The sequence below is a fragment of the Athene noctua genome, chromosome 11 (assembly GCF_965140245.1).
Source record: "Athene noctua chromosome 11, bAthNoc1.hap1.1, whole genome shotgun sequence".
Lineage (NCBI taxonomy): Eukaryota > Metazoa > Chordata > Aves > Strigiformes > Strigidae > Athene > Athene noctua.
The window spans coordinates 13663928-13688311 of NC_134047.1; the positions used below are offsets into that span (position 1 = coordinate 13663928).

The 24384-nt window shown below is 56.4% G+C and overlaps 2 protein-coding genes across 3 annotated transcripts; one reads left to right on the forward strand and one right to left on the reverse strand.

Moving 5' to 3' along the window:
* Positions 1-1326: 1326 nt before the first annotated feature.
* On the reverse strand, positions 1327-7125 carry UTP14A (UTP14A small subunit processome component). 2 transcript variants are annotated; one of them, XM_074914852.1, is made up of 14 exons: positions 7018-7125; positions 6649-6719; positions 6344-6408; positions 6025-6167; positions 5706-5861; positions 4641-4760; positions 4466-4560; positions 4104-4227; positions 3935-4012; positions 3111-3480; positions 2544-2944; positions 2289-2476; positions 2119-2218; positions 1327-1767 (listed from the first exon to the last, which is right to left on the reverse strand). In XM_074914852.1, the coding sequence occupies exons 1-14, from the start codon at positions 7078-7080 to the stop codon at positions 1495-1497; spliced, it is 2247 nt and encodes a 748-aa protein (XP_074770953.1). In that variant the 5' UTR covers positions 7081-7125; the 3' UTR covers positions 1327-1494. The 2 variants fall into 2 exon arrangements, with proteins under 2 accessions (XP_074770953.1, XP_074770954.1); XM_074914853.1 differs by having other exon boundaries at positions 7021-7116.
* An 823-nt stretch (positions 7126-7948) lies between these two features.
* ZDHHC9 (zDHHC palmitoyltransferase 9) lies at positions 7949-24066 on the forward strand. The gene is made up of 10 exons (XM_074914854.1): positions 7949-8040; positions 8424-8707; positions 16832-16992; positions 17572-17730; positions 19323-19460; positions 19616-19664; positions 19934-20036; positions 20186-20289; positions 20824-21017; positions 21807-24066. Exons 2-10 carry the CDS (start codon positions 8541-8543, stop codon positions 21833-21835), a joined length of 1104 nt encoding a protein of 367 aa, XP_074770955.1. The 5' UTR covers positions 7949-8040; positions 8424-8540; the 3' UTR covers positions 21836-24066.
* The last annotated feature ends 318 nt before the right edge of the window (positions 24067-24384 follow it).

Below are 24384 nucleotides of genomic sequence, written 5' to 3' on the forward strand. Positions count from 1 at the left end.
GGTGCAGGAAGAGGGGCTGCGCACACCCCACACTTCGGCTTTTACTAAAACAAACAAGAAACCCCCCATGACATCCCCAGCACCGGAGGTGAAGGTTTCCCACGGCTTTTGGGGCAGGCAGGACGGAGGGAAGCCAGGCTCGGAGCTGGGGCCACCAGCCCAGCAAGGGGCTCTCCAGCGTCACAGCACGGAAACACTCTTCGCTTCCTTTCCTTTTTTTTTTTTTTTTTTTTTTTCTTTTTTTTGTCAGCCCAGGGTAAATTCATGCAACGCAACCGCCGCCCCATCTGCAGGCAAGCGCTATCTGGCTGCCCCAGGGTGCTGTGCGGGGGCCAGCGACCGCAGGCCCGGTCCCTGGCAAGGTCACGGTGCAGGCAGCCCCCAGCCCCGCGTCCCAGGCAGCGCTGACGCCCGCGGCAGCCCCCACCTCCCCGGGAAGCGCCAGCAGCCAGAAGAGCCCTGCGTGGTTTTGGGGTGGGAATCAGGGAGTCACAGGGCACCCGCTCTCAACGCCGTAGGCACCTGTGCCCCAGCCCCACCGCACAACCCCCTCCCCTCCCCAGCACAACCCAGCTGCCGGGGAGAAGGGTGACCGCAGCACCTCTGCCCGCTCCCGAGACACAGGCAGGGGCTGGGGACCCAGCCTGGCCGCTCCCCCAGAGAGGCCACGGTGCTGTGGGAGGAGGCGTCACTGGTGTCGGGGACGCATTTCCCCGGAACAGCGGCAGCTTTGGCTCCTTTGCTCTGGCTCGGGAGCGTTTCTCCAGCTGGCCTGAGCACAACACACATGGCAAGAGGCCTGGGGAGATCCCTGCCCGCTCCGGCACCGCTGTAAGTCTCTGGCACATCTCTCCACTAGCGCTGGACGCACTGAGCACCGTGCTGTCACCCTCTGAGAGGACGAGTGGGCAGGAAGAGGGCAGGGTGGCTGCGCTGGGGGCAGAGCCAGCTCCCAGCCTGTGCGGAACAGCAGCACCACCTCCTCAGCCTGTTTTCCAGGTGATCTGGTTTATTAGAGCTGGGCAGGAGTTACTTTGGAGCTGTAAGCAGAACTGAGTGGGACCCGGTGGCTAGGCTCAGAGCAGGGCTGCAAGAAAGCCCCTTCAACCAAGATTAAAAAAATATATATGCTATATATAAAAAAAGGGGGGTATGAAAGACAAAATCCATAGGGCAGGTGCCACCCAGCTCTGAGGGAGCACTGGCGGCTGCTCCCCCCACCCCGCGCCGCACTCGCGGCCCGGCCTGCGCGAGCTGTTCCCGCTACACCCGGCCAAAGGCCCCTGCCCCGCGCGGGGCCCCAAGGACAGGCAGGAGGGCACCAGCTGTCCTGGCCCCGGGGCGCTGCGCGGGCAGCCACGCAGGCTGCACAGACAAGGCAGCCCAGGAGTTTTATTGTAGGGGAGGGGGAAGCGGGAGAAGGTACTGAAGAGAACCAGGAGCCCCTCCCGGCTCCTGCGCCAGTCCAAGCAGCAGGGACACGCGGGCGCAGAGCTACCGCGCTCTCCTGCGTCGGCGGCACAAGGGTGGCTCTGGCCGCTGGGGAACAATTTCTAGCGCCGGCTTGGCTCCAGCGCCAGCCGTGGTGGCCATGTCGGGGACATCCTCGGCAGAGAGGGGCTTGATGATGTGGCCCGCTCGGGTAATGACGCGGGGGGTGGTCAGCTTCTGGAAGGCACGCTGTGTGTTCCATGTGGCGCCCACGGGTGTCCGGATGCTCTGCTCAAACTGCTGGTGCCTCTCAAAGGGGAAGGGCAGCTCGCTGACCTGCGGGGAAACAGCGCAATGGGGTAACTCCCCCAGCACCCTGGGGGCTGCTTTTGTCCCATGCTGCCACCAATTCCCACTCACCTGGCACCCACTCCCACTGTCCTTCCAGTCCCCTGCCCCACTGACCACCTCACTAAATCCCCTTGTCTAGCAGATCCCAGGAGGGCTGGCACAGCAGCCAGCCTGTAAATTCCTCCTCCCTCCATCACTCTGCTGGCCTCTGGGTTATCAAAGCTGGAAATGAAGCGGCCAGGCAGGGATTACAGGCAGGGATTCAGGACGTTTTGGGAATGGGTGATGAAGGTTCTGGGCCAGCCTGGCTGCTCACAGAGGCCGGGTGGCACCCACCTGATGCGCTGCTGCATGGATGTTGCGCCGCTCGCTCACGATGACGTGGGGCAAGTGCTGGTCCTTCCGGGGAGGCGCAGGGGGCGGCTTGAGCAGGAACCTGCCAGGCAAGCGAGACGTCAGACCCCAGTGCCAGGCTGAGGCACATTGCGCAGCTCTTCCACACTTACCGTTTTATTTTCCTGGCGCTGGGCTTCAATCCTGTGCCTCCCCACTCGCCCCAGCCCGGCAGCACCAGGTTCACCGGCTGTGGCTTCGCAGCCTCCTCTGCCTTGCGCTTCTCCCGGGTGAAGTCAGCGACTACGTCATCCCCGGCAAAGGCCTCTGTGATCACCCCTCTTTGGTCGATGCCACCCTCCTGCAGAGAGACGAGTCAGTCCCCTGCAGTCACCCTGGGACCAAGGGGCAAGGCTCATCCTGCTCACCTCCTCCTCCACGACCACAGGCAGGCTGGGGCACTGAACCTGCTGGGGCTTCCCAGCCAGCACAGCCTCCAGGCTAATCATCTTCTTCTTGGCTGGTTTCTTGGCACGCTTGTCCCCAGCTCTGCCTTCCTCCTGCTGCCGCACTCGCTTCTCTGCTCTTGCAGGCACCGGCTTCTCTGCTGTTGCAACCACTAGCTTCTCCTGCTCTTCCACCCGCTCCTCTGAGGCCAGAGCATCAACGTCGTCCATTGTCTGCACCCGGCCCAGCTGCTCCGACAGCAGGATCTCCTCCTGGGCCTGGGGAGGCTGCTCGATCCCTACATTCGCCTGCTCCTCAGCACAGATGGGGTGGATGGGGCCATCCCCCGGCAGCTCAGGAACTGCCTCCGTCTCATCAGCACCTACATATTGAGGCAACAGTTGAGAAACAGTCACCCATGAGCAGGGAGGGAGAAAACAGGACAGATGTGTGGAACTGGGCAGAAAACAGCCCCCATGACCCCCCTTGCCTTTGCCCAACCCTGCAGCACACCAGACACACACTCTCCAGGGCTATGAGCTCCCCACCTTGTTCTTCACAGCTTCTTGCCTGCTGCTGCCGCACTTGCCGTTTCTGCGCGAAGTCTTGTAGCAGAGCTTCCTCCTCTGACATATCCTCCTCCTCCTCATCTTTCTCCATCTCCTCCTTGCTCTCCACAGCATCAGGCACCGCAACATTTTCAGGACCCTCCTGCACCTTGGGCTCCTCAGCTGGGCCGCTGGGCTTCCCCAGCATCCAGGGATTAGCTCCGCTGGCCCCCACAGGGATGGTGGGGACGGTCTCTGACGAGAGGCCCTCCTCAGGCACATCACTTGGCTCCTCCTCAGGCAGCTCCACCCGCACCTTCTGCGTCAGCTCCTTGTTCCTGGCCAGCTGCTCCTGCATGGCCTTGCGGGCCTGGAAGGGGACTGAGATGTTTCCAACGCAGGCCAGAAACAACATGCCCACTCTCCTTTCCCCACCTCAGCTGCTTCCCCCTTTTCTCAACCACCACTGGCGACCTTATTGTGGTCTTTCAATATATAAAGTGGGCTTATAAGACACAGATTTTACACCAAGGCCTGTAGCAACAGGACAAGGGGCAACTGCTTTAAACCAAAAAAGGGCAGGTTTAGGTTACATATGAAGAAGAAATGATTTACAATGAAGGTGGTGAGACACTGGCACAGGTTGCCCAGAGAAGCTGGGAGTGGCTGCCCCCTCCCTGGAAGTGTTCAAGGTCAGGTTGAATGGGGCTTGGAGTGACCTGGTCTGGTGGGAGGTGTCCCTGCCCATGGTGGTAGGGGGTTGGAGCTAGGTAATCTTTAAGATCCCTTCCAACCCAAACCATGCTATGATTCTGTGATCTCACCTCCAGGTCATACTTAGCCATAATGGCCCTGGAGCGGGCCCATTTCCCCTTGTTCTGGTGCTTAAGACTCATCCGCTCCTGAGGGGAAGAGAAGGAGAGAAGCGTCAGAAAGAGCAGCATCGTGAGCAGGGACTTCCTGAGGGCTGGGGGAGAATTGCAAGAGCAGCACCTGCATCCTGAGCTGCTCCAGCTCCTCCAGTTTTGCCAAGGCGGCCTCAGGGTCTGACTTATGCAGCAGCTCAAACTCCTTTAAGGCCTTGCGTCTCTTGCTTTTTTTCAGCACACGATGGTACCTGCAGCACAAGGGCAGAGAGCCAGTGAGACCTCATGGTGCTGGGCAGGGCCTTGAGGAACGCAGCACTGCTATGGGTGGGAGGCTGCCTGACACGTTGCAGATCCTGGGAAGGAAGGTTGCTCTGCCTTCCCCCATGTTTTGGCCATACCCATACACTGGGCAGGGTCAGCTCCAGAGCCAAGGCCAGGACCCAGCCCCCTCCCACAGCACCAAGCCCAGCAATGGCAGAGCCTCACTTCTTGCTCTTGATCTTCTTCTCTCGCCGAGCCTTGGCTTCGTAGTAGGACTGCACAACCCGAGCCTTTTGGAGCTCCGCTCGCCGCTGCCGGGCCTGCCAGGGAGCGCAGAGTGAGGCAAGCACCAAGGAAGAGGCCTGCAGAGCTGGGACATGGCTGGGGGGAAAGCACTCACCTCCTCCAAGCTCATTGCCTGCAGTGAGGCTGTCTCCTCTGGCGTCAGGAGCGGGTCTGTGATGGGCTGCTTCGTCTTGTGGAGCAGTCCAAAGATCTCCTGCTCCAGGGGAGTTCGGGCCTGTTGGGGCAGAACAGACACAGCAAGACCCCGATGAGAACTGCAAGAGCCAACACTCCTCTACACATCCCCATCCTCCCTGGTGCCCCCGAGCAGGTCCACAGAAGAGACTAGAGAAGAGTGGCCCCCTCCTTCTGGGGGCTAGGGTCACAGCCCTGCTCACAAGTCCCACATAACAGCCCGAGGTTCACTATGGGCCTGCCTCGGTGCTGTCCCAGCCATCACGCCGAGTTAGAATGGGCAGTATTCCTTCCAGAGTAGAGAAAGAGGCTTGCAGGAGACAAGCAGTGCTGACCAGGTAGCACTGGACAAGAAGCATGCAACAGAAGTTCCAGGCCATGTGACACCACGTCCCACCAAAATGGAAAGAGACCTTTGGGCAGACCAAGGCAAGTGCCAGGAATGTCAGGAGCTCAGCAGGGGCTGCCTCTCACCTGAGCACCTGGACAGCTGGGAGAGCTCTTGAGGACAACAGCAACTCTCCAGTCAGCAGCACAACCCCCATGGGAACTCACATTCAAACCCAAAAGCATCTTTCTTTCGTAACAAAGATTTACAGATGCACAGGCTCTGGCTAACCAAACCCTGCATCTGCCTCAGCACAAGTGGCCAAGGACCACTTGCAGGTACCTGGCTCAATCCAGGGACTGGGAAATGGCAGACTCAGCCTGCATGTCTAGGGCTGAAAGGGTAAAAAGAGGAGAGGGGACAGAGCAGGCTCCAAACCCTCTGCTCATGCCTTACCCACCTTCTCCCAGGGAGCACTTATGTATCTATGTATAAGGGACACAAAAGACTTCCCTTTGAATCTTCCCAAGCTCAGCGTGCACCTGACCAGAGCTTCAGCTACAGGCTGGGCCTTCCTCACTCTTTTCAGTGCAGCCAGGAGACATCAAACTGCCCCAGACAACCCCTGCGAGCTGCGTGACACGCGACAGCACCCACCTTCCATGCTGAAACCACTTGTTCCAGGGGGACAACTGTAGCAATCTCCTGCTTCAGAGGGAAAACCAGCTGCTCCGCCCGTCGGTTCTGCAAAACCACCTGCTGCCATTTGCCCACGTCTTTAGAGGTCCTGACATAGGCAGCTTCCCTCACAACCTGGAGGCAGGGGCAAGAAGAGAAAAGGATGAGTAGGGAAAGGTTGACGTAAAGAACAACAAAAGCCTGTTAGCATCAGAGAGGAATAAAGGGGCACTTGGGGCAAAACGTTACTGCCTCAGAAGGCCAGAACTTCCCTCTGCTGCTTGCTTGACCCACTTACCCGCTCTGCCTCCTCTTTGCTGAGTGGCAGCTCCACCGCCTTCTTCTGTTTCACTTTGGTCAGCTCCTTCTTCACAGTGCTCAGGGCAGATTTGGGACGGATGGGCTGCAGGAGCTCAGACAGAACCAGCTTCTCCCCAGCACCTATACAAGGTCCCGTACGTCAATACAGGGGTGGCATCACCAAGTCAAGGGGCTGTGGCTGGATTCAGCCCAAAGATCTGGGGCAGACACAGCAAATCCCAAGCCGTTAGCTGTGGGCGGGCAGTGCTGTCCCAGTCAGGCAGCAGGAGCTCTGCTCAGCTTCCCAGGGGTCTCACCTTTACAGCTGACATTAAACTCTGACACCTGTGTGCTTGCCTCTGTACGCTCTGCCAGCTTCCGCCTGCAACAAAAGAAAATAAACCAAAAGGCTCCTTGTGTGCTCCTCATGTGCTTCTCCTCCAACGGCAGAGGCAGAGGAGCTGATGCCAGTGGGAAAAGGAACCGAGCACCCTCCACTTGCTCCATTTTTCAAAGCACTCCTGTGCAGTCCCACAGGGGCAACGGGGAGGAAATGCAGCGTGCCTGCTGCAAGAGCCGCAGGGCCGAGCCACGGGAGCCCCTCATACACCCCGCCACTCACCGCCTCCGTCCGGAGAGGGAGCTGACCGCCTCCAGGAGCTGCTGGTGCCGCCGCTCGCCATCCTCCTGCCCCTGGCACACGGCAGACACGGTTATAGAGCCCGGCCCAGCCCAGGCAGGGGCCCGGCACAGGGCAAGCCCAGGCACGGAGCTCGGCCACAGAGATAGCCCCGACCGGCACTACCGGGAGCGGCGTTCGCTCCCCGGTGCCCCGCCACCGCCCGGCCTCGCCCCGGGCCCCGGCCTGCACCCGCCCATGCCCCGGCGCCCCCGGCCAGCCCAGGCCGCATGGGACGGGAGGACGCCCGAAGCTCCGCATGCGGCGGCAGCGACGATGACTGCCGGAGGAGCCCAGCCCCGCTCCGCTCACCACCTCCTCCTCGCCCTCGCTGCCGCTCACGGCCGCCTCCACGCCCAGCCAGTCCTCCGCCATCGCCCCGCACGCCGGGCAAGCCGGAAAGCGCCTCGCCGCACCATCCCCCGCGCGACGTCAGCCGGAAAGCGCGCCGCTTCCGCCCGGGCTGCCGCCACCCGCCGCGCTTCCGCCCGCCCCTCCTGACGTCACGGTTGCCGTGGCAGCGGGGCCCGGCGGGCGGAGGAGGGGGCCGCGCCCCGGCCTGGCCCCGGAGCGGGGAGCCCCTGGGGCGTGAGCAGGGGGGGCTGCAAGTCAGGGTCCGCCGAGGGGAACGAAACAGCGAGCGATGCCCCTCGCTGCTGCAGTCTCCAGAGCAGTGGCCGCGGGAAAAAGTTCCTTTTTTTTTTTTCCCCCCCACTCGGGGTTTGGAGCGCCGGGCCCTGCCCTCGCCGGCAGCACGTACCCCGGGGCAGCACCGCCCGCGCCGCGGGCCGGGATGCCGTGGGGGTCCCCTGCACCCAAGCACAAGGTCCAGGCGTGCAAAACAGTGGGGAAACGGGTGCGCGGCCCCAAAACGCGAGCGTAAGACCGGCGGCTGGGCGGGGACGACGGCGACACCCCCTCCCGGCGGGACCATCCCGGGCGCTGCCCCGGTCCCCCGGAGCCATCCCTCCCCGTCCTCGGCCCCGGCCGGGCCCGCCGCACCGGTGCTGCGCCCCCGCCCCCACCCTCCCGCGGCCCGGCCCCGCCCCGCCCCCGGCCACGTGCCAGGCCCCGAGGCGGCCCCGCCCCCTGCCCCGCCTCCCCTTGTCCGCACCGGGGCGGGGGGGGGAACCGCCGAGGAGTGACGTCGCGCGCGGCCAATGGGAAGGTGGAGAGCGGCGGGGCGGGCCGGCGAGCATGGAGGAGCCAATGGCTGGCGCGGCCCCGCCCCTCGCGGCGGCGTGGGGCGGGGCGGCCCCTCCCGCGGCGCTGAGGGAGCGGAGCGGCCCGCCCGGCCCGGCCCGGCCCGCCCGGCGCTGCCCGCACCGGCACAGGGTGAGCGGTGGCGGCGGCGCGGGCCCCTTCTCTTCCCTCCTTCTCTCCTCCCTTCCCCGCCCGGGCCCGGATCCCGGTGCGGCCGCGGGGCGGGGGCTGCCCTGCCCTGTCCCATCCCCTCCCCTCCCGGTGGGGCCTGTGCGGGGCCGCCCCGCCGTCGCCGCCGCCCCCCTCCCGCCGGGCGCTCCCTTCGGGGCCGAGGCTTTCCTTGGCCGCGCCCTGCTTTCCCCCCCCCCATCCCGTGGGTTTCCATGGCGACCCCCCTCCCGGGGCGCGGGGGTTTCCATGGCGACGGCCGCCGCCCCCCTTGCGCCCAGCCCCGCCGTGGTCCCGTCGTCCCGAGCCGCCGCCCCGGTGCTGAGGCGCTCTCCCTCTCCCCGCAGCCCCCAGCCCAGCCCAGCCGAGCCCAGCGGGGCCCCCGATGATGCCGGGGGCGCGGGCGGTGGAGGAGCAGCGCCTGGACGTGTGGCGGCCGCCGCCGCCCCAGTGACGGCCCCGCCATGTCGGTGATGGTAGCGAGGAAGAAGGTGGTTCGGAAATGGGAGAAGCTGCCGGGCAGGAACACCTTCTGCTGCGACGGCCGCATCATGATGGCTCGGCAGAAAGGCATCTTCTACCTGACGCTCTTCCTCATCCTCGGCACCTGCGCCCTCTTCTTCGCCTTTGAGTGAGTCCCCCGCGGTGGCCCGGTGACCCCGCGGCCCAGGGACAGGTCTTGGGCAGGGGTCCTCTGACTGCTGGCCCCGGGAGAGGGAGGGGAGTGTGGCGGAGAGGAGCCTGGTGTGGTTTGGCTCTCTGGCGGGATATGCCTCTTCACCCTTAGCAGATTGACCCTGGAGGTTTTGGGGGAGGATGGGCCCTGCTGGAGCTTTCCCCTGGCTCTGCCTGCGGCCTGATGCTGCCTCTTCATCCCTACCGGTTGGGCTTCTGTGCATTCGGGACTTGCAGTTCCCTTGTCCTGAGCACAGCCAGAGGGGATGGGGGTTTGGGGCGCCTACTCTTTGTCCAGGGATAGCCCGGGTGCAAGGGCACTGCTGCTGCAGCAGCTGAGGCCAACGCGGGCTGGGAGGGGGGGCTGAGGCTGCGTCCCTGCAACCCCCAGGTCAGCCTGATTAGGGAGGTGACCCAGTCAAAGAATTAACAGAAAATGAGTGAGCTCAGTGGCACTGGGGTTTTGCGCTGATCTGGCCTGCCCTGCAGCTGCCTGCTAGGTAAGTGTTGCAGAGTGCTGCGCTACAGCAGACCCTCCCACGAGCTGAAGCCCTGGTGTTTGGAGAGGATCTGGCCACCCTTTTAGATCAGCTCAGCAGCCTGAAGAGCTGCAGCCCAAGTCTTGGATACTGCCAAAAGAGCAGGACCTGCCCTCTCCTTTCTGAGCTGGGTTGGGGAACTGATCTGGCCTTAGAATAATCCTAAAAAAACCCACCCCACCCCAAAAAAGGAAAAACCTGTGTTTGCCTAAGCACTGATGTTGTGGGGAGGGGGCAGGACTGCCTCTTGGCCTTGTCAAGCTAGACAACCTTGTCAGCTAGACAACCATGAAACTTTTCATCCTCTGTCTCCATCAGAATGTTTATGTTGCTCTTAGAGAGGTGAAGGTCCTAAACAGCGTTGGGTAACACAAAAGCTCTTTCAGCCAGGAAAGCAAGTGGAAGAAACTGCTTGTTGGTTAAACCTGGCTATTCCTCCAGATACATAAAGCAGTAGGCCCAGATGCTGGGCTCCTAGATGTCTTCCCTAGACCAAGGAACTTGTCTCAACTTCCCCTGGCCTGGCACTGCTTTCCCTAGATCCTCTTGTTAGCGGATATCTCTTGCAGCCTTGGAAAGGGCTTTCTGGAACAGTCTGCCAAGGCTTGCCACATCCCAACAGCAGTGATGAAGTGGCCAACATTGGGTCTCAGTCCGGTATGAGACTGGTTTTTCTGCTTAGCTGTCGTGTAGCTTTAGAGGCAGGTGCCATACAACTGTAACGTGAGGTGTTGGGGTTCCTGGGTGTGGAAAGCCCAAATTATCCCTGACTCAGTCTGAATTCAAAGGTATGAAGTGATACCACTGTTTGTTTTGTTGTTTGTTTTTTTTGAAAAATGGGGCTAAGACTTCCTGCCTTGCAGGAAGAACTAATAAATATTACTGCTCCAGAAACACTTATTACTGCTCCAGAAACCCTTATTGCGAGGGATAATTGCTTTCACTCCCTGCGGAGCTTGTCCTCAGTAGAAGAGTGAAGCCACATCCCGCTCTGCCATGTTTGCCCTCACCAGCTGGCTGCCAGGTTGTGTGGGGCAGAACAAACCAAGGCCGCCTTCCCAGTCCTCAGCTTTGTCAGCAGCATGGGTGGTGTGATGGTTAGTCTGGATGTGGGCACAGCGGGCACGTGACTGGAAGTTCCTTGAGAAGCCCTTTCCCATGCTCTGGGAGGCAGAGGCCTGTGGAGGGGTCGTTTGTGTCCCTGCTTGTGCTGAGACATCGAGGACGTGCCTTCTGCGTAGAGCTGGAGGGTGGCCTCTGTGGGGGCTGCTGGCCCAGGGGAAGTTTCACTGAGAGCAGAATTGTCTCTGAATTTTAGTGAAATCAGCTGAGTGCTTTCAACTAGGGAGATGAGGAAAAGTTTGGGAAAATCCAAAATATCTGTTCGATTCTTTCAATGCACAGCACCTTAATGGCTTTGTGTTTGAAGGAGGTGCATTTGTTTTGAAATTGTTTGGGGATTTTTGAATTTACAATAGGGATGAAATGTTGCCTTCCCAACAAAAACACTCCACAATGTCTCTGCTTCACTGACCAAGCTGAGAAGATGAGCAGCTTGGCTGCTTGAGAGCCCTGCTTGCCCTGTATGCCTTCTGTGTGTGTTAGGGCTTTTGCATAAGGGTCTCGGCCTTGATACCTTTACTGTCTTATCCATTTATTTCAGCTTTTGGCAGATTCTTTGGCATTTGCGTGGAAATTCATGGGTTCCCCTTAAAGTTTGTGCTACGGAGGAACAATTTGGGTTGTTGGGATCTGGTTTTGGAGAGAAGCAGACTGTGGTGGGTGGAGGAGTCCTTTTAATTCTTGTACGCTCACTGCAGGGGTGCCTGTGTTGTGAATGCTTATTTCATTCAGCTGAATCACTTGCGCAGTCACACCTTGTCTAAACAAGGCTTGGGGATGCCTGAAGCCAGAAAATGTCTTGCTACTCGATCCGAGCCAGTGCAGGTTTGATCCTCGCCCTCCAGGCTGCTCTGGCTCAGCTCTGATTACAAACGCTGTTGCTGGAGAGCGGGTGGTGACTGGCATCGCACGTCATGAGATAAGCTGCTGTGTTCCTTGCTGAAAGAGTCCTTCCCAGCCGTGAAATGACAGTCTCTCTGTTTGGGCTGCTGCTAGTGGTATTTTGGGGTTGATTTTTTTTTTCCTCCAAGTAGCTCCAATGCCATCAGCTCATCTGCTGCGTTTCCAGTTGAACGGTCTGAAGCCACCTCAGCCCCATGCGTGGGAATTTTTATGTTTTTATCCCCTAGACAGCAGAGCTGTGGTCTAGAATCCGGTAAGTCTTTTCATCGGGGAGCAAGCCGGGCCCAAAGGGCTGACTGAGCTATCAGGGCTGTACCTGGAGGTCCAGCTCCTCCCTCCCAGATAAAGCAGAGGGCCTGGAGCTGGCTCTGGGAAACGTGCTCTGCAGCGACTGGAGTCCTCTGCCCAAGGGCACCTCTCTTGCCACCACCTTGGCAGGAAGCAGCTCCTGCTGCTCCAGGGCTGAGGCTGGTCCCTGCGGGGTCTGAGTCCTATATTTAATTGGGTCTACTCTATGACCGTAACGTGTCATGTAAGATTCTGTTTAATATCCTCTTGGCGTTATTTCAGGCACTTAATGGGTATGTCAGCTTTTGTGATAGGGCACTTCGTTGTCTAACTATGCTTGTGGTATTTGAGCAGGAGGAGAAGCCCAGGTAAAGCACTTGTGAAATCCGTTTGGGAATAAAGATGATGGGATGTAGCATCCTCTCTTGGGCTGCTGGGAGTTTCCTCTTTGCAGTTTGCCAGTGTGTCTGTAATGGCCCTCCTGAAGCAAGAGTTCTCCATGCAGCTCTCCAAAGCAGCTGCAAGAGAACTGAATTTCTTTTGTCTTCAGCTTTTCAGCATGAACGCTTGACGTTTGTAAATGTTATAGGCAAGATAGCGCCGTCAATGCCAGGCTCCTGAGTGCAGAAAGGGGCTGCTGTTTACTTTTCCAATAACCAGGCATGTTTATCACTTTATTTATTGTTCTACTTTCTTAGCTATGTAGAGATTAAAATTTCTTTATTTTCTGATGAGTTGAAAAAACCTGTGCTGACCCTTCATGTGACTTGTTTGTTTTTTTGGTTTTTTTTTTCCAAACTCCAAAGATCCAAGATTTTGCACTGATAAAGAGGTGCTTCCAAGATGGCTTTTACCTCTCATTAGGTCCGTGTCAAGCATTTTCAAAACTTACACACAAATTGATCAGTGCTTTTTAGTAGTTATAGTTTGTCTCTGTAGAGGTAAACTTGTTGGTATCCAGAGTTCAGCTCGTTTTGCCTGTAAAGACGTGTTTCTGCATGAAGTAGCTGCTCCTGGGTTTTTTAATTGCATGCCCTTTTTCTTGTATGTGCACTCCTTTTCAGAAGACAGCTTCACCCTCCCTGAAGTGTGCATGTCTGTAGCACCCCCATTCCCCACACATAGCTTGGTGTGCTCTCTTGCCTGTGTGGAGATTTGAGTGTAGCTGGGAAAAGAGCAATAATGTTGGCGTAATGTTTCTGTCTCTGGCCTAAGGTCGGTTGCTGCATTGGTTGGGTTGGAAGCATGTGCTGGCAGTGGAACTGCGCTTGAAGTGGGTCTCTAGCGAGCGTTTTCTGTGTCGCTGTTGACAGACAGGAAGAGTTTCTGTAGACAGCTCCGGTTCTGCCTGAGTGCTGCTTGGGAAAGGGCCGCGAACTTGTAGCATTGCAGTGTAGCGGTTACCCAGGTTTTCAGGGCGACTGTTTCCACGCTTACTGCAAGTACATCAGCTTCTGGAAATCGTCCCAGGTCTGGGAGATGCAGATGACTGTAAGTGCTCTGGTGAGGGTCAAACATTTGGTAAAGATGCTATTTTGCTTTGCTCATGTTCAGGACAAGTACACGGTGTGGTTATTTGTTGGTTTAGGAAATTTAAATAGGTGATTTGCAAGTGAGATGTAAATGAATTATAGAACAGAGCTTGCACTGAATCCTGGAGGGACCTGGCTGTGAGATGTGCTGCTTGATGGCCGTGGCTGAAGTCCACTTCCATCGGGGCTGGCATGTTTGTTTTCCCCTTCCTCCAGAGCTTTGCTTAATGTGCTGGTTACGGTGGACTTGCCCAAGTGGTCGCAAAATAATCAGTCAAGCAGTGCTTGCACTGTGAACTCACGGCACCTCCCAGCTGCTGATTCTTGCTGCCTCCCCACTTCCACACACACCCCCCCCCCCCCATTCTAATGATCTCTTTGTTTAAGCCTTTCTCACCCCTCAGTGTGCCTCCCCCCCCACCCCATGATGATGAGTTCTGATAGTGCTGTTATTGTCTGCTTTTAGATGACAAAATGCTCAAGAGCACAGATATTGCACTGGGAGTGGAGGAGGAGCGATATCCTTACATGCCAACAGTATGTCTCTGTTGACTCTCAGCTTTCCCAAACAAAAGATCTTTAAAATGTCTGTTCCCTAGCAGTGCAAATGAATTGCTGAGCGTAATCATGCTGGAGACGAGGCGTAGACTGAAGAGTCCCCAGCGCTAGTGACTGTCGAGTCAAAGCCTCACGTGGTGGCCTTACCTGTTGCTCAGCCATTCTGGACGGCCCTTGGCTTTCTCTGCCATGGCCGATGCACTGGGCATTCCCTGGAAGTCACCTTCTGAAAAGCAACGCTCTGTCAGTGCAGGGAGGGACTGGAGGCAGGCAGTGGACTCGGTGTCAGCTCTTGGGATGCTGTTTCAGTGCAGCCGGGGTTTGTCTCCTTCATCTCTGAGCTCGCCCCCAGGCCATGTTCCTGCTGCCAGCCCTGCCACCTGGGGAAGCAGGAGGGCCCTGCTCGGCCCCTGCTGTGCCAGGACACGCCCGAGTGACGGGGTTGAGTGTCCCGCACGGTGCCTGCGTGTTCAGCTCATGCTGGAGGGACGATGGCGACAGCACAAGGGCTTCGCTGAGCAGACGTGTCATGCACTTTGGCGAATGGTGGCTGAAGGAGCTGGGGTTAATACTTCTTTGTGTGAGTTTCTAGGTATCTTTTCCACAGCGACAGGAGAGCAGGCATCTGGTGTTTTCTGGGGCTTTTTTTTGTCCTCTCTTCTGCCCACCTCTGAGCAAACAGGCAGTCTGTCTAGGATCGCTTCCCTCTCCTCCTGAACTGGGGACCTAACCTGCCCTATGCCTGTGCCATGCTGGGAGCTAGACAGAAGAGCTGGACACCAGCTGGATGGTGCCATTTCCCTTGCCACAGTGGAGACGACAGTCACACACTCGCCTCCCTCATCTCCTAGAATTGCAGGCTTCTTTCTATTCCCACGCCACGCTCTGCGATGTGGTAACATCAGTCTTTGAGGCCACTCCTGCTGTGCCTCAGGGGCAGCAGGACTTGCTGCATCCCGAAAGGGCAGGTTTCTTTACAGAGATGTGTAGGAAATGGTCAGCCGGGAGTGAGTCACATCCCACCCTCGTGCTCAGGCACAGATTGAGCAGGGACCGCACTGGTCGCTGCAGGGACTGATCCCGTTTATTCCTGAGTGCCACTGTGTAAAGCTTTCAGGTCTCTGCCTGGGAGAGTACACCCAGCACAGATTGTGTGCTTGCAGGTAATAAATCTCTTTGCTGACAGTACACTGGAGAAACTTATAAGGTGTCAGTGTGTATCTCAGGCTAGAAGCTCTGGTGCAGTTTTGGCTCATCTTTGACACAGTTCATGAATCCATATTTTAAGCCCCTAATATGTTTGTGTTGTTACAACAGTTAAAAAAGCTGTCATGTCAGCTGGACAAGGGTCAAGCTGCAGCCCTCTGAGGCAGACCGTGTCCAGCCTTTAGAAGAATAAACTAATATTCGTTCCCAAAATGGGATCCAAGGTTTCTGTTTAATTGCTGACTGACTGGCAGCTCTCTTTCTAGACTTTGATCTTGCAAAGGGAAAGCAAAGTTATCTTAGGCTGCCTAAAGACGGTAAGCTCAGCCTTCTGGCCACTCAGCTTGGCTCTTCAAATGCAGGCAGGACTCTGCACACGGATGACTCCAAGGGTTGTGTTGTTCTGAGTACTGCAGAGTCTGTAGTGTCTAAAATTAACAGCATTGGTTTAGGGGCAGGCCTTGTGCATAGCTGTGGCCAAAGCATACTGTAGCTTCAGTATACAGCCCTTTCTGTACCTTGTCGGACGCAGGGGACAGTTGCTGAAGTCAAACAATGGCAAATTGAAGCCCAGGGAGCTTTCCTGCAGCGAATGGTGGGCTTGTAGATTTTGGTGCTGCAAAGGAACCCACTGGAGCTAGAAAGTTTATTGCATTCAGAGAAGCTCTGGGTGGGAAGGCTGTGCAGAATTAAATAGTTAATGCTGTGGAAGTCATAGAAAACACCTTGCTTAGGATGATAGATCCACTGGGAAGGATAATCCCATGCCTTTCACTGCAGTAGCCTTACGCTTTCTTGGAGAGCAGCTGTGGATGGGAGCAGGAGGCTGGGTTGGAGCCACCCCTGTGGAGTCAGGGCTTAGTAGAAAGCCTGGGTGCTCAGCTTCATTGGGAGGAACCTGGCAAAGCAAGGCATGCAAGGCATGCACAAGCATTGGGATTTGGGTGGTGTTTCATTTTAAACCGTAAGAAAGATCCATAGGAACTTCACCCCAACATAAATGGAGTTTTCTGAAGGAATCAGGATAAAAAGATGGGTTTTTTTCAGCCCACTACATCTCTAAACCATGACTTCTGTACAGGCCATCTGCACGGCCTGTGCTGCAGTGCCCATGGAGACATGTTTGCGGGTGTCCAGAAGTGACACGGGGCACAGTGAGATTAATCTCCTTGTTCCTTTTGCACTGGCTCAATCAGCAGGATTAGCAACATAAATTCCTCATTGGACCTTTTTGTATTTATAAAGCAAACAAACCTTACGCTGTGTTTCCTCTCTTGAGCTGGGGTTGTCTTGGGTCAGGAGCCTTTCTACTTTATTTGGAGCTTCTGAATCCAGAAAAGTCAAAGGAAGCCAGAATTCTTGTTGAACGGGAATGTTGCACTTCCATGTGAATCCATTCCTGAGAAGCACAGGACACAGTTAATCTTTAGAAAGTAATTTTTGTGGTATCAGAAGCTGCTGTCTCTTTAGGGGACAGCTGGAGATTTCCACCATGCTTCTGTGCCTTCCAGCTCTCCCCCATGGTGGGCACTCAGACCAGGCCTTGGTGCTTCCCTAGAGGTGGGGTCCATTGGCAGCTGGCTGCAGCCTGTCACCTCTAGGCAAGACCCCTCTAGCAGGCTGGTTGCCTTCCTGGTGTCACCCGTGGCTGTGAGCAAAATGGGACTGGAAACAAAACAAAATGCTGGAAAGTATTCTGTGCCTGGCTGGTTAAAAACATTGGTACTTCAATTGTGGCTGGTCGTTAGAGCTGCCCCAGGAGTGTTTCCCTGTGGTGGTGGGATCAGAAGGAAGTGCTGAACAGCTTCTCTTCACCAGATGTAACCTGCGTTCAGAAAAGTCTGGCCTCTCATGCCTTGCCAGGCTTTCAGGCCCTGGCTCGGGCAGACATTGCAGTGTTCTGATTCGTTGCCTGCTGACATCTCTCTGCAGGTGTCGGTACCTGGCAGTCCAGCTGTCCCCAGCCATCCCCGTGTTTGCAGCAGTTCTCTTCCTATTTGCCATGGCTACGCTCCTGCGGACGAGCTTCAGTGATCCTGGGGTGATCCCAAGAGCCCTGCCTGATGAGGCAGCCTTCATCGAGATGGAGATTGGTGAGTGCAGGAGCCAGCTGAGCTGGTGACAGCTAGGAAAGCCTCTGTGTTTCTGGCATATCTATAGACTACACTCTCTGCAGAGCCTTTCTTCCCAGCTGGCCCACCAAAAGTGGGGATTGCCCCACATGGGGCATTTTACCACCTGCTGGCTAATTCTGCTTGGCTGAGTCTCAAAAAGATAGTGTGATGTACCTGCTTCCCTTTCTGGGAAACTTTTCACATGCTGTTTTCTCTCTTGCAGCTGTGTACATACAAACTCAGTTTACTTTTGGGAAGAGGGGCAGAAAGCTTGGTGTGGGCTCCTTGGTCGTTCGGGTAGAGAGGAAGTTTGGTGAATGTAGGTGACATGCCCCCCTCCCCAGCCCCTCTCAATATGCCCATGAAAGCTCTGCCATCTCCTTTTCTGCCTCCAAGCTGCCAGGCTGGCTCTGGACCTCACGAGCAGAGCTGCAGCCACTGGCTCCAGACGCAGCAGGCTCTGATCCCACTGATAGGAAAAGCAGGGAGGCAAATTGTCTTTTGAGGCCTCGCGCATTGTAGCAGCAGGTCTGATCTCTGCTCGGTTCTCTCTCTCAGAGGCCACCAATGGGACCGTGCCACAGGGTCAGCGCCCACCCCCGCGGATTAAAAACTTCCAGATCAACAACCAGATAGTGAAGCTGAAGTATTGCTACACATGTAAGATCTTCCGTCCGCCCCGTGCCTCTCACTGCAGCATCTGCGACAACTGTGTGGGTGAGTAGAAGAGATTGTGTCTGTTCCTGCACCCGGTGTTAGGTGAGAACCTTTGGAAGAGAACAGGTGAAGGTCTGTACCCGGTCTTGCTCCCTATCAGGTCTCACACTACATGCCTGCTGAGCAAGTCCAGAGTGGTGGTGTGTGAACAGACGGGGACGGTCTGCCTCATCTTAAACTCATGGAGCTTGAGATTTGCTCAGAACCTGAAGCCAGATGGTTTTTCTTTGCCAGTACTTCTTTGGCAATAACTAGTCTAACATAAGTCTAACTTGTCCATGTAAATGTACAGTCCACTGAATGGCTGGGCTAGAGGTTTCCAGTGGAGAGCTGGGTCTTGTCTAAAAGCAGCTCCTTGCATCAGTGCAGAGATCCTACCATTATGTTGAGTGCCCCTGTGTTTTGTTCCCCTTGCTGCATGGCAGATGCTCTCTTAGCCCTTTTGCGTATCATAATTGGCTCATGTTTAGCATCCCTTCTCAAGGAAGAAGTCCCATGCTTTTGGATCATTTTCCTCCTCTGCAGGTTCCCAGCCCTTTGAGTGTTTATGCAGTTCCTTGAACCCTCTTCTAATTATTCTAGTAGGAGTGAAGTGGCACATAGGTTAGCTAAGAGCTTCTGAACCCCCAGACCTTCATCTAACCCCGTGTGCTGCTTTAGGCGAAGCTCTTATACCTCAGATCTTTGGGGGAGAAGACATTCATGGGGCCAAGCTCTTAAACTCTATCCTAATGTGCACAATGACTCATTAGTAAAATTGTTTTGCACTTTCTTACAAGGCCTCCCCTTCTAGAATGGGTCCGTGTGTTTTGCCAATTATTAGGCCTAGCATAAAGGACACAGCCAACATAAAGATGAACCAATAACCAAATTGTATTTGATACAAAAGGGTCAGTACATGGGTGAGCACTGGGGGTACAAACAAGTCAGTCAGATTATACATAATGGACATCAATCCCACTGACCCCAGCAACAACACCGCACAACCAACAATGGGTGGAATAAATGGTGAAATGCAGTTTCCCATAGAAGGAACAGGAGACAACTGAGTCAACAAGCCAAACACATAAGACCAAGGAAGCCACACACTGAATCTCTACACAGCCCATGTTTACAAAGGCCAGACCTGACTGGAGCCCAGTCCCGGGGAGACGGGAGGTCCTTCCCCAACAGGGAACTCTGCACAGGGCATCCCCCTCACAGACAGACACTGCCCCTGCCTGCAACGGTCCCAGCTTTTATCCCTCAGGGGGACACCTGACCTTGGGTTACTTAACGTGGGACCCCTGGGGTCATTTACCCAATGGCTCTGTCTGCCAGGCCGGCCCCACCCTGGAGGGAAGCCTAAAGGCAAACTCACCCCCCCTTTGGGAAGGGCTGTGGCAATCACCCATATGTCAACCTTGGCTTGGGGCTGAAACCTCAGCATTTCACCATGATACTGGGCCCTGAGTTAGCAGAGGGTTGGACTTGATGGTCCAGGGAGTTCTTGTCAGCCTTGTAAATTTCTGAGTTCAGAACACAGGAGTAAACATCTGGAGGCAGGCAGGACCGTGCTAAAGCAGCACTAATCTCCATCTTCACTTTCACAGAGCGCTTCGACCATCACTGTCCCTGGGTGGGCAACTGCGTGGGGAAGAGGAACTACCGCTATTTCTACCTCTTCATCCTCTCGCTCTCACTCCTCACCATCTACATCTTCACCTTCAACATAGTCTACGTAGCATTGAGTGAGTCTGGCTGCAGCGAGGTGGATGGCTGGGCTGGCTAAGGGAGGTGGGGGATACACATGGTGTTGCAAACCCAGAAGTGATGGAGTGGGAAAGGGAACTGGACTCAGTGTGATGTTCCAGAGAAAAAAATATCTCTCTCTTTGTATTGCCAGAATCTCTGAAGATTGGGTTTCTGAACACATTGAAGGAAACCCCAGGGACATATCCTTCCACAGTGCAAAGGGATTGGCTTCTCCAAAGCTGGGGTTTGTGGAGGGACTGGAGTCTTGATGCCCAGGCTTCTCTAAGGAGTCTTTCAGGGCATTTTACCCCATGATTACAAGGCAAGGAGCAATGTTTTGTGACTTCTGAGGAGGGTTAAACAGAAAACTGTGTCTAGGAGAAGAGAAGTTAGGGTAGTATGCCAGGGGTAGTGACATAGCTGGGCTGCGACTTTTCCCAGGCTGTTCCCAGTCCTTAACTGTTCTCACTGTACTGGAGGTACTCATCTGTTTCTTCACCCTGTGGTCAGTGGTGGGATTAACCGGGTTCCACACCTTCCTGGTGGCACTGAATCAGACAACCAACGAAGATGTAAGTAAAGTCTTTCTGTTTATCGTCTCAGCTGTGTCCACATTGCTGACATGCTCTGGGGCTGAGGCAGGGCTCTGTGGGCAGGGGGCAGTTATCAGTGGGGCAGGTATTGGTGGGGCAGACCTGAGCTTGTGCCCTGGCTGTTGCAGATTAAGGGGTCCTGGACTGGGAAGAACCGCGTGCAGAATCCCTACAGCCATGGCAACATAGTGAAGAACTGCTGTGAGGTGCTCTGTGGGCCTCTGCCCCCTAGGTAAGCTCTTGAGGGGCAGCCCTGCCATTCTTGCCCCCAGAGCCCAGTGTGGGACCCTGAGGAGCTCTCCTTGCTTGAGTGCAAGACCTGGCTGCTCTTCTGCCAGCACTGTGTGTGTTGAGGGCTTCTGGAGGTCACCTGGGACATGGCTGGATGCTGTGGGGAGGAAAGTCTTGTGTTGCCTTCCTTGCATATCTTCAGTTATTTGGGTTTGTGATGTGCTCCCTATCACTCTGTGCTCAGGAAGCGGGTGGAGGAGTGGCTCCCCTTCCCTGGGGTGGCGTATGGAGCAGAGGCTCTTCACAGGGTGCTTGTTTTGGTGGGCCCCCACCCTCTGAACTCGGCTACTCTCCAAGGGGCTTGGTTTTCACAGGAGGAACATAGATGCTGTAAACTAGGTTTGGGCTGTGCACAGCCTGTTTTGGAGACGAACCCCTTCCACTAATGTTTGTCTTCCACCAGCACTTCTCCTGCCAGGAAAAGTCAGCTTTGGGGGAGGCGTACGTCTCTGACGGTGTGATTCTATTCTTGCAGTGTCTTGGACAGACGGGGCATCTTGCAGCAAGAGGAGAGCACAGCTCAGGAGGAGTCATGCCCACGGGGTTCCAGCACTCAAGAGCCCCCCTCTGCTCAGGGTCCTGGTGGGCAGGCAGAGGAGAGCAGCGCTCAGCAGAAGGATGGCAGCGTTCCTCACCTGAGTGCCGTGAGTGATTCCCTCTATGCGGGGGGTGAGTGGGATGTGCCTGCCTAAAGCTCATGGCGCTTTGGGCCAGCAGAGAGAAAGCTGATAGTGTGACTTATCAGGAACAAAGCAACACTTGGGGCCTTGCTGAGAGGCCGGCAATGAAAAGTCTGTTTTCAGAACAGAAAGTGGTGTCTCTCTGGAGCTGGCTGGGAGGGTGCTGGGCTCCTCAGACTCCTAGGTAAACTTCAGAGGAAATCACAGCTGGCTGCTATTTTGGAGATATCAATTCTGCCGTGAGAGCACCCAGTAGCTGGCACTTACAGAATCTAGGAGGGGTGGGAGATGGCAGGAATCATGTTTTGGCACTGAATGCAAGATGAAGGGTTGTCCCTGGGAAGGGCCTTCGCACGTGTGGGATCTCCATCCTTGGATAAAGCCATTGGCCCACTGGATATGGCCCTGAGCAGCCTGCTCTGTCTTTGGAATTAGCCTTCCTTTAAGGATATGGTTGGGCAAGAGACTTCCAGAGTGCCCTTCCTGCTTAAATTACTCTGCGAATGTGGTGGGAAATGGCTGGGCCTATTCTTGCTTGGGCATGAGCTGCTCTAGAGGAAACAGTCCAGAATACTTCTGGTGGAGCAGTCCAGTGCTCCAGATCTTCATGAAGCTGCTGTTTTGCCTGTTTGGTGGCCCTTGGTTTCTCCTTTTCCCAGGCACAGCTGAGACCTCTGCCTAGTGGAGCTGGAGGCAGGAGCAGGGCAGCGGGATCAGGCGTCTGTGTGCTCTGTATCGGGGTGTATTCATGTAAGTCACTGCTGTCTTCTTTCTGCAGGTCCCTGCGCCATCCCTGAGCAAAGCTGAGATGCCTGAGGAAAAGCAGCTAACGTCTGGGGAGCTCCCGGTCCCACCCCAGGACACTGGGCAAGCAGAGCACTAGCATCTGCTTGAGAGGGAGAACTTTCTTGTTTTGTCTAATCAAAGCTGGAAGTGATAGAGGAGAGGAGGAGATGGGCTGGATGGCAGGCAAACGATTCCTCATGGCCATTTTGCTTTAGTCATTATTCACCTCGATGTGCAGGCGGTGCAGGCTGGCGCTGGCCTTGCATGGTGTCCAAGGATAATGAGCGTGAGTGGCCCGCCTTGTCACCGAGGGGCACTTGCCACCACTGAGGCCGGTCTGCCTGCAGGCCGAGGCAGGACCTCTTGCTCTGCAGGTTGTCCTGGATGCTAAATACCGGCTCGGTGGCAGGGGCCGTCCCTACGTCTGGCCCCGACTTTCTGATGAGGCGACTTGTGGTCAAGCAGCTCAGAAGCGACGTTAGGGTCGGCCTGCTCCCTACTGCTGAGGAATCCTGGTGGGAAGGGGAAAGCAATTTATAGCAGTAGCGTCCTCTCTCCCCTCCTCCCTCCTTCCTCTAATCTGTGGCATTGTTTTATTGGTTAATGTGGCAGGGGTTGGCAGGAGACATTTTGGTGCCAAAAGGGCCAAAACAACTGGGAAGGTGTTCTGCTGGCAACGATTTTTAAAGTAGCTTCCTTCCCGTGCTCCTTCTTTTCGTGTGTCTTAGCCGGCGTGAGAGCAGTGGTGGCGGGGCCCTCCGTCCCGTCCTTCCCCGGGGCTCACACCTAACCTGGGGCTCGGGGGAAGGAGCGGGGCAGCCTGTGTCTTCCTGCCGCTTGTCTCCGCCCTGCGCCAGCCGCAGAGCGGTTGTGCAAGGGGGTTGTATCAAGCTGCAGGGGAGGGTCTGCCTGTGCCACTGCCTCTTGAGGTAGTGCCGGTGCTGCGTTTGCTCCCGGGTGCCTGCGCTGAGCACAGGCATGCCCTCCCCTTGCCTGCCAGGCTGTGGCATGCCTCTCGGCCGCCGTTCTGCAGAACCTCAGCTCTGATTCTGTGTCGTGTCGTCGTGTCCCTGTGTCCCCCCCTGCCTTGCCCTGCATTTCTCAGCCATCCTCGTCTGGCTTTCAGAGCCTTGAATCTTCCCAGGGCTTTGCTGGCTGTCCTGGGACTGGCTGTGCAGTGTCGGCCATCTGCGCCTCCTTGGCAGAGGAGGGAGGAGATGCCAGGGCCTGGCGGCGGTGGGAGGCCTCTGTGCTGTGGCAGGGCTCTTCTGCAGCAACGCTCCCTGTCCTGCACCTGGCAGCAAGGCTGAGAAGAGCCTCATGTCTGTGGGGTCCCCGCAAAGGTTGGCAAGAGAGGGAAGGCAGTTTTGTGCCCTGGCAGCTCTCCATCCCATGCCACAAGTGCTGGCTACTTCTATGCCTCCCCGCAGACATGTGGTGAGTCGATGGCAGGTGGAGGATGTCCTGCCGGGGCAGTCCTGCTTCTTTCTCTGTGATGCTTCTGCCTGGCAGCATGAAGTCCTGCTCCTCCTTCCCTGGCCACATATGCCATCCTGCTTTGACAGTGGCGTGGAACGGGGAGCCTTGTCCCTCTGGAGCTTGATGCGTGCCTCCCAACTTGCTCCTTTTCCCTGGCCGCTTGCAGCGTTGACCTGGGCCGTGCCTGGTGGCGGGTGAAGTGGTATTAACGTGGCAACCAGCACTGCCCCCTCTCCCGTAGTGCCAGGGTCACCTCTCACTGGTGAGAGGGCAGAGCTGCCGCCCTGGGCTCTGGCAGTGGGCTCCCGGTTGCCCCTCAGCTGCTCCCTGCTGGCGTTTACTAGGGAAGGAGCCCGGGCTTCCCGATGCCAGCAGGGCCGGAGCTGCCCGGCTTGCAGTCGCTGCCACCCTGCAGCCAGACCTGGCCCAGCCCCACGCTGCTCCTGGCCCCACGCACACCCCGCCGGCGGTGGGAGCTGCCCCTTCTCTCCCACCCGCCCCAACACGCTACTGACCAAATCTCAAACTCGTTGTGAAAAAGTGTATTTTTTGGTTTTACTAATCTATTTTCTAACGCGGTGTGTCGAGTGCTGCCTGCTGGGGCCGTCACGGATGCTGCCTGCACCTGTGGTTCCTGTCTGCTCTGTTCAGGTTCTCCGTGAAGGAAGTGGGGGTAGGGTGAGGGTTGGGGTTTCTTTCTTTTTTTTCTTTTTTTTCTTTTTTTTTTAAATTTTAAAACAATGAAGGAAACTTAATTGGTTTGAAAAATGGCTGAGCTGTAGCCTCTGCCTCTCTCTGTGCCTCCCTAAGCCAGCTGCCTCTTTCCCCTTCCCTGGGGCTTTCCAGCCTCTACATTTCACATTTCCAGGGTGTCTTATCTGCGTGGTCTTACTTGCGTCCTGCTGTCCCCCCACGGGAGGTGAAGGGGAGTCTTGGTGTGCAGATGCTGTGGCTTGGGCTGAGCAATGCCAGATCCCAGTGAGCGCAGCCATGGAGTTTCCTGGGAAGCTTTCAGTCCCTTCCCCAGCTCCCTCCCCAAGCCACCCTGGTGGGTAGGAAGCAGGCTGAAGGCAGGAGTGAAACGGTCTTGC

What these genes read in the sequence shown, in the direction of transcription:
- UTP14A (XM_074914852.1), bottom strand. Translation starts at nt 7,080, where the DNA reads ATGGCGGAGGACTGGCTGGGCGTGGAGGCGGCCGTGAGCGGCAGCGAG. An exon ending in GCAAAGAGGAGGCAGAGCGG is followed by an intron (nt 5,862 to 6,024) that starts GTAAGTGGGTCA and finishes CCCTGCCTCCAG; the next exon opens with GTTGTGAGGGAAGCTGCCTA. An exon ending in AGCGCCAGGAAAATAAAACG is followed by an intron (nt 2,219 to 2,288) that starts GTAAGTGTGGAA and finishes CTTGCCTGGCAG; the next exon opens with GTTCCTGCTCAAGCCGCCCC.
- ZDHHC9 (XM_074914854.1), top strand. Translation starts at nt 8,541, where the DNA reads ATGTCGGTGATGGTAGCGAGGAAGAAGGTGGTTCGGAAATGGGAGAAG. An exon ending in TTGAAGGAAACCCCAGGGAC is followed by an intron (nt 19,665 to 19,933) that starts ATATCCTTCCAC and finishes AACTGTTCTCAC; the next exon opens with TGTACTGGAGGTACTCATCT. An exon ending in TGATTCCCTCTATGCGGGGG is followed by an intron (nt 21,018 to 21,806) that starts GTGAGTGGGATG and finishes TTCTTTCTGCAG; the next exon opens with GTCCCTGCGCCATCCCTGAG.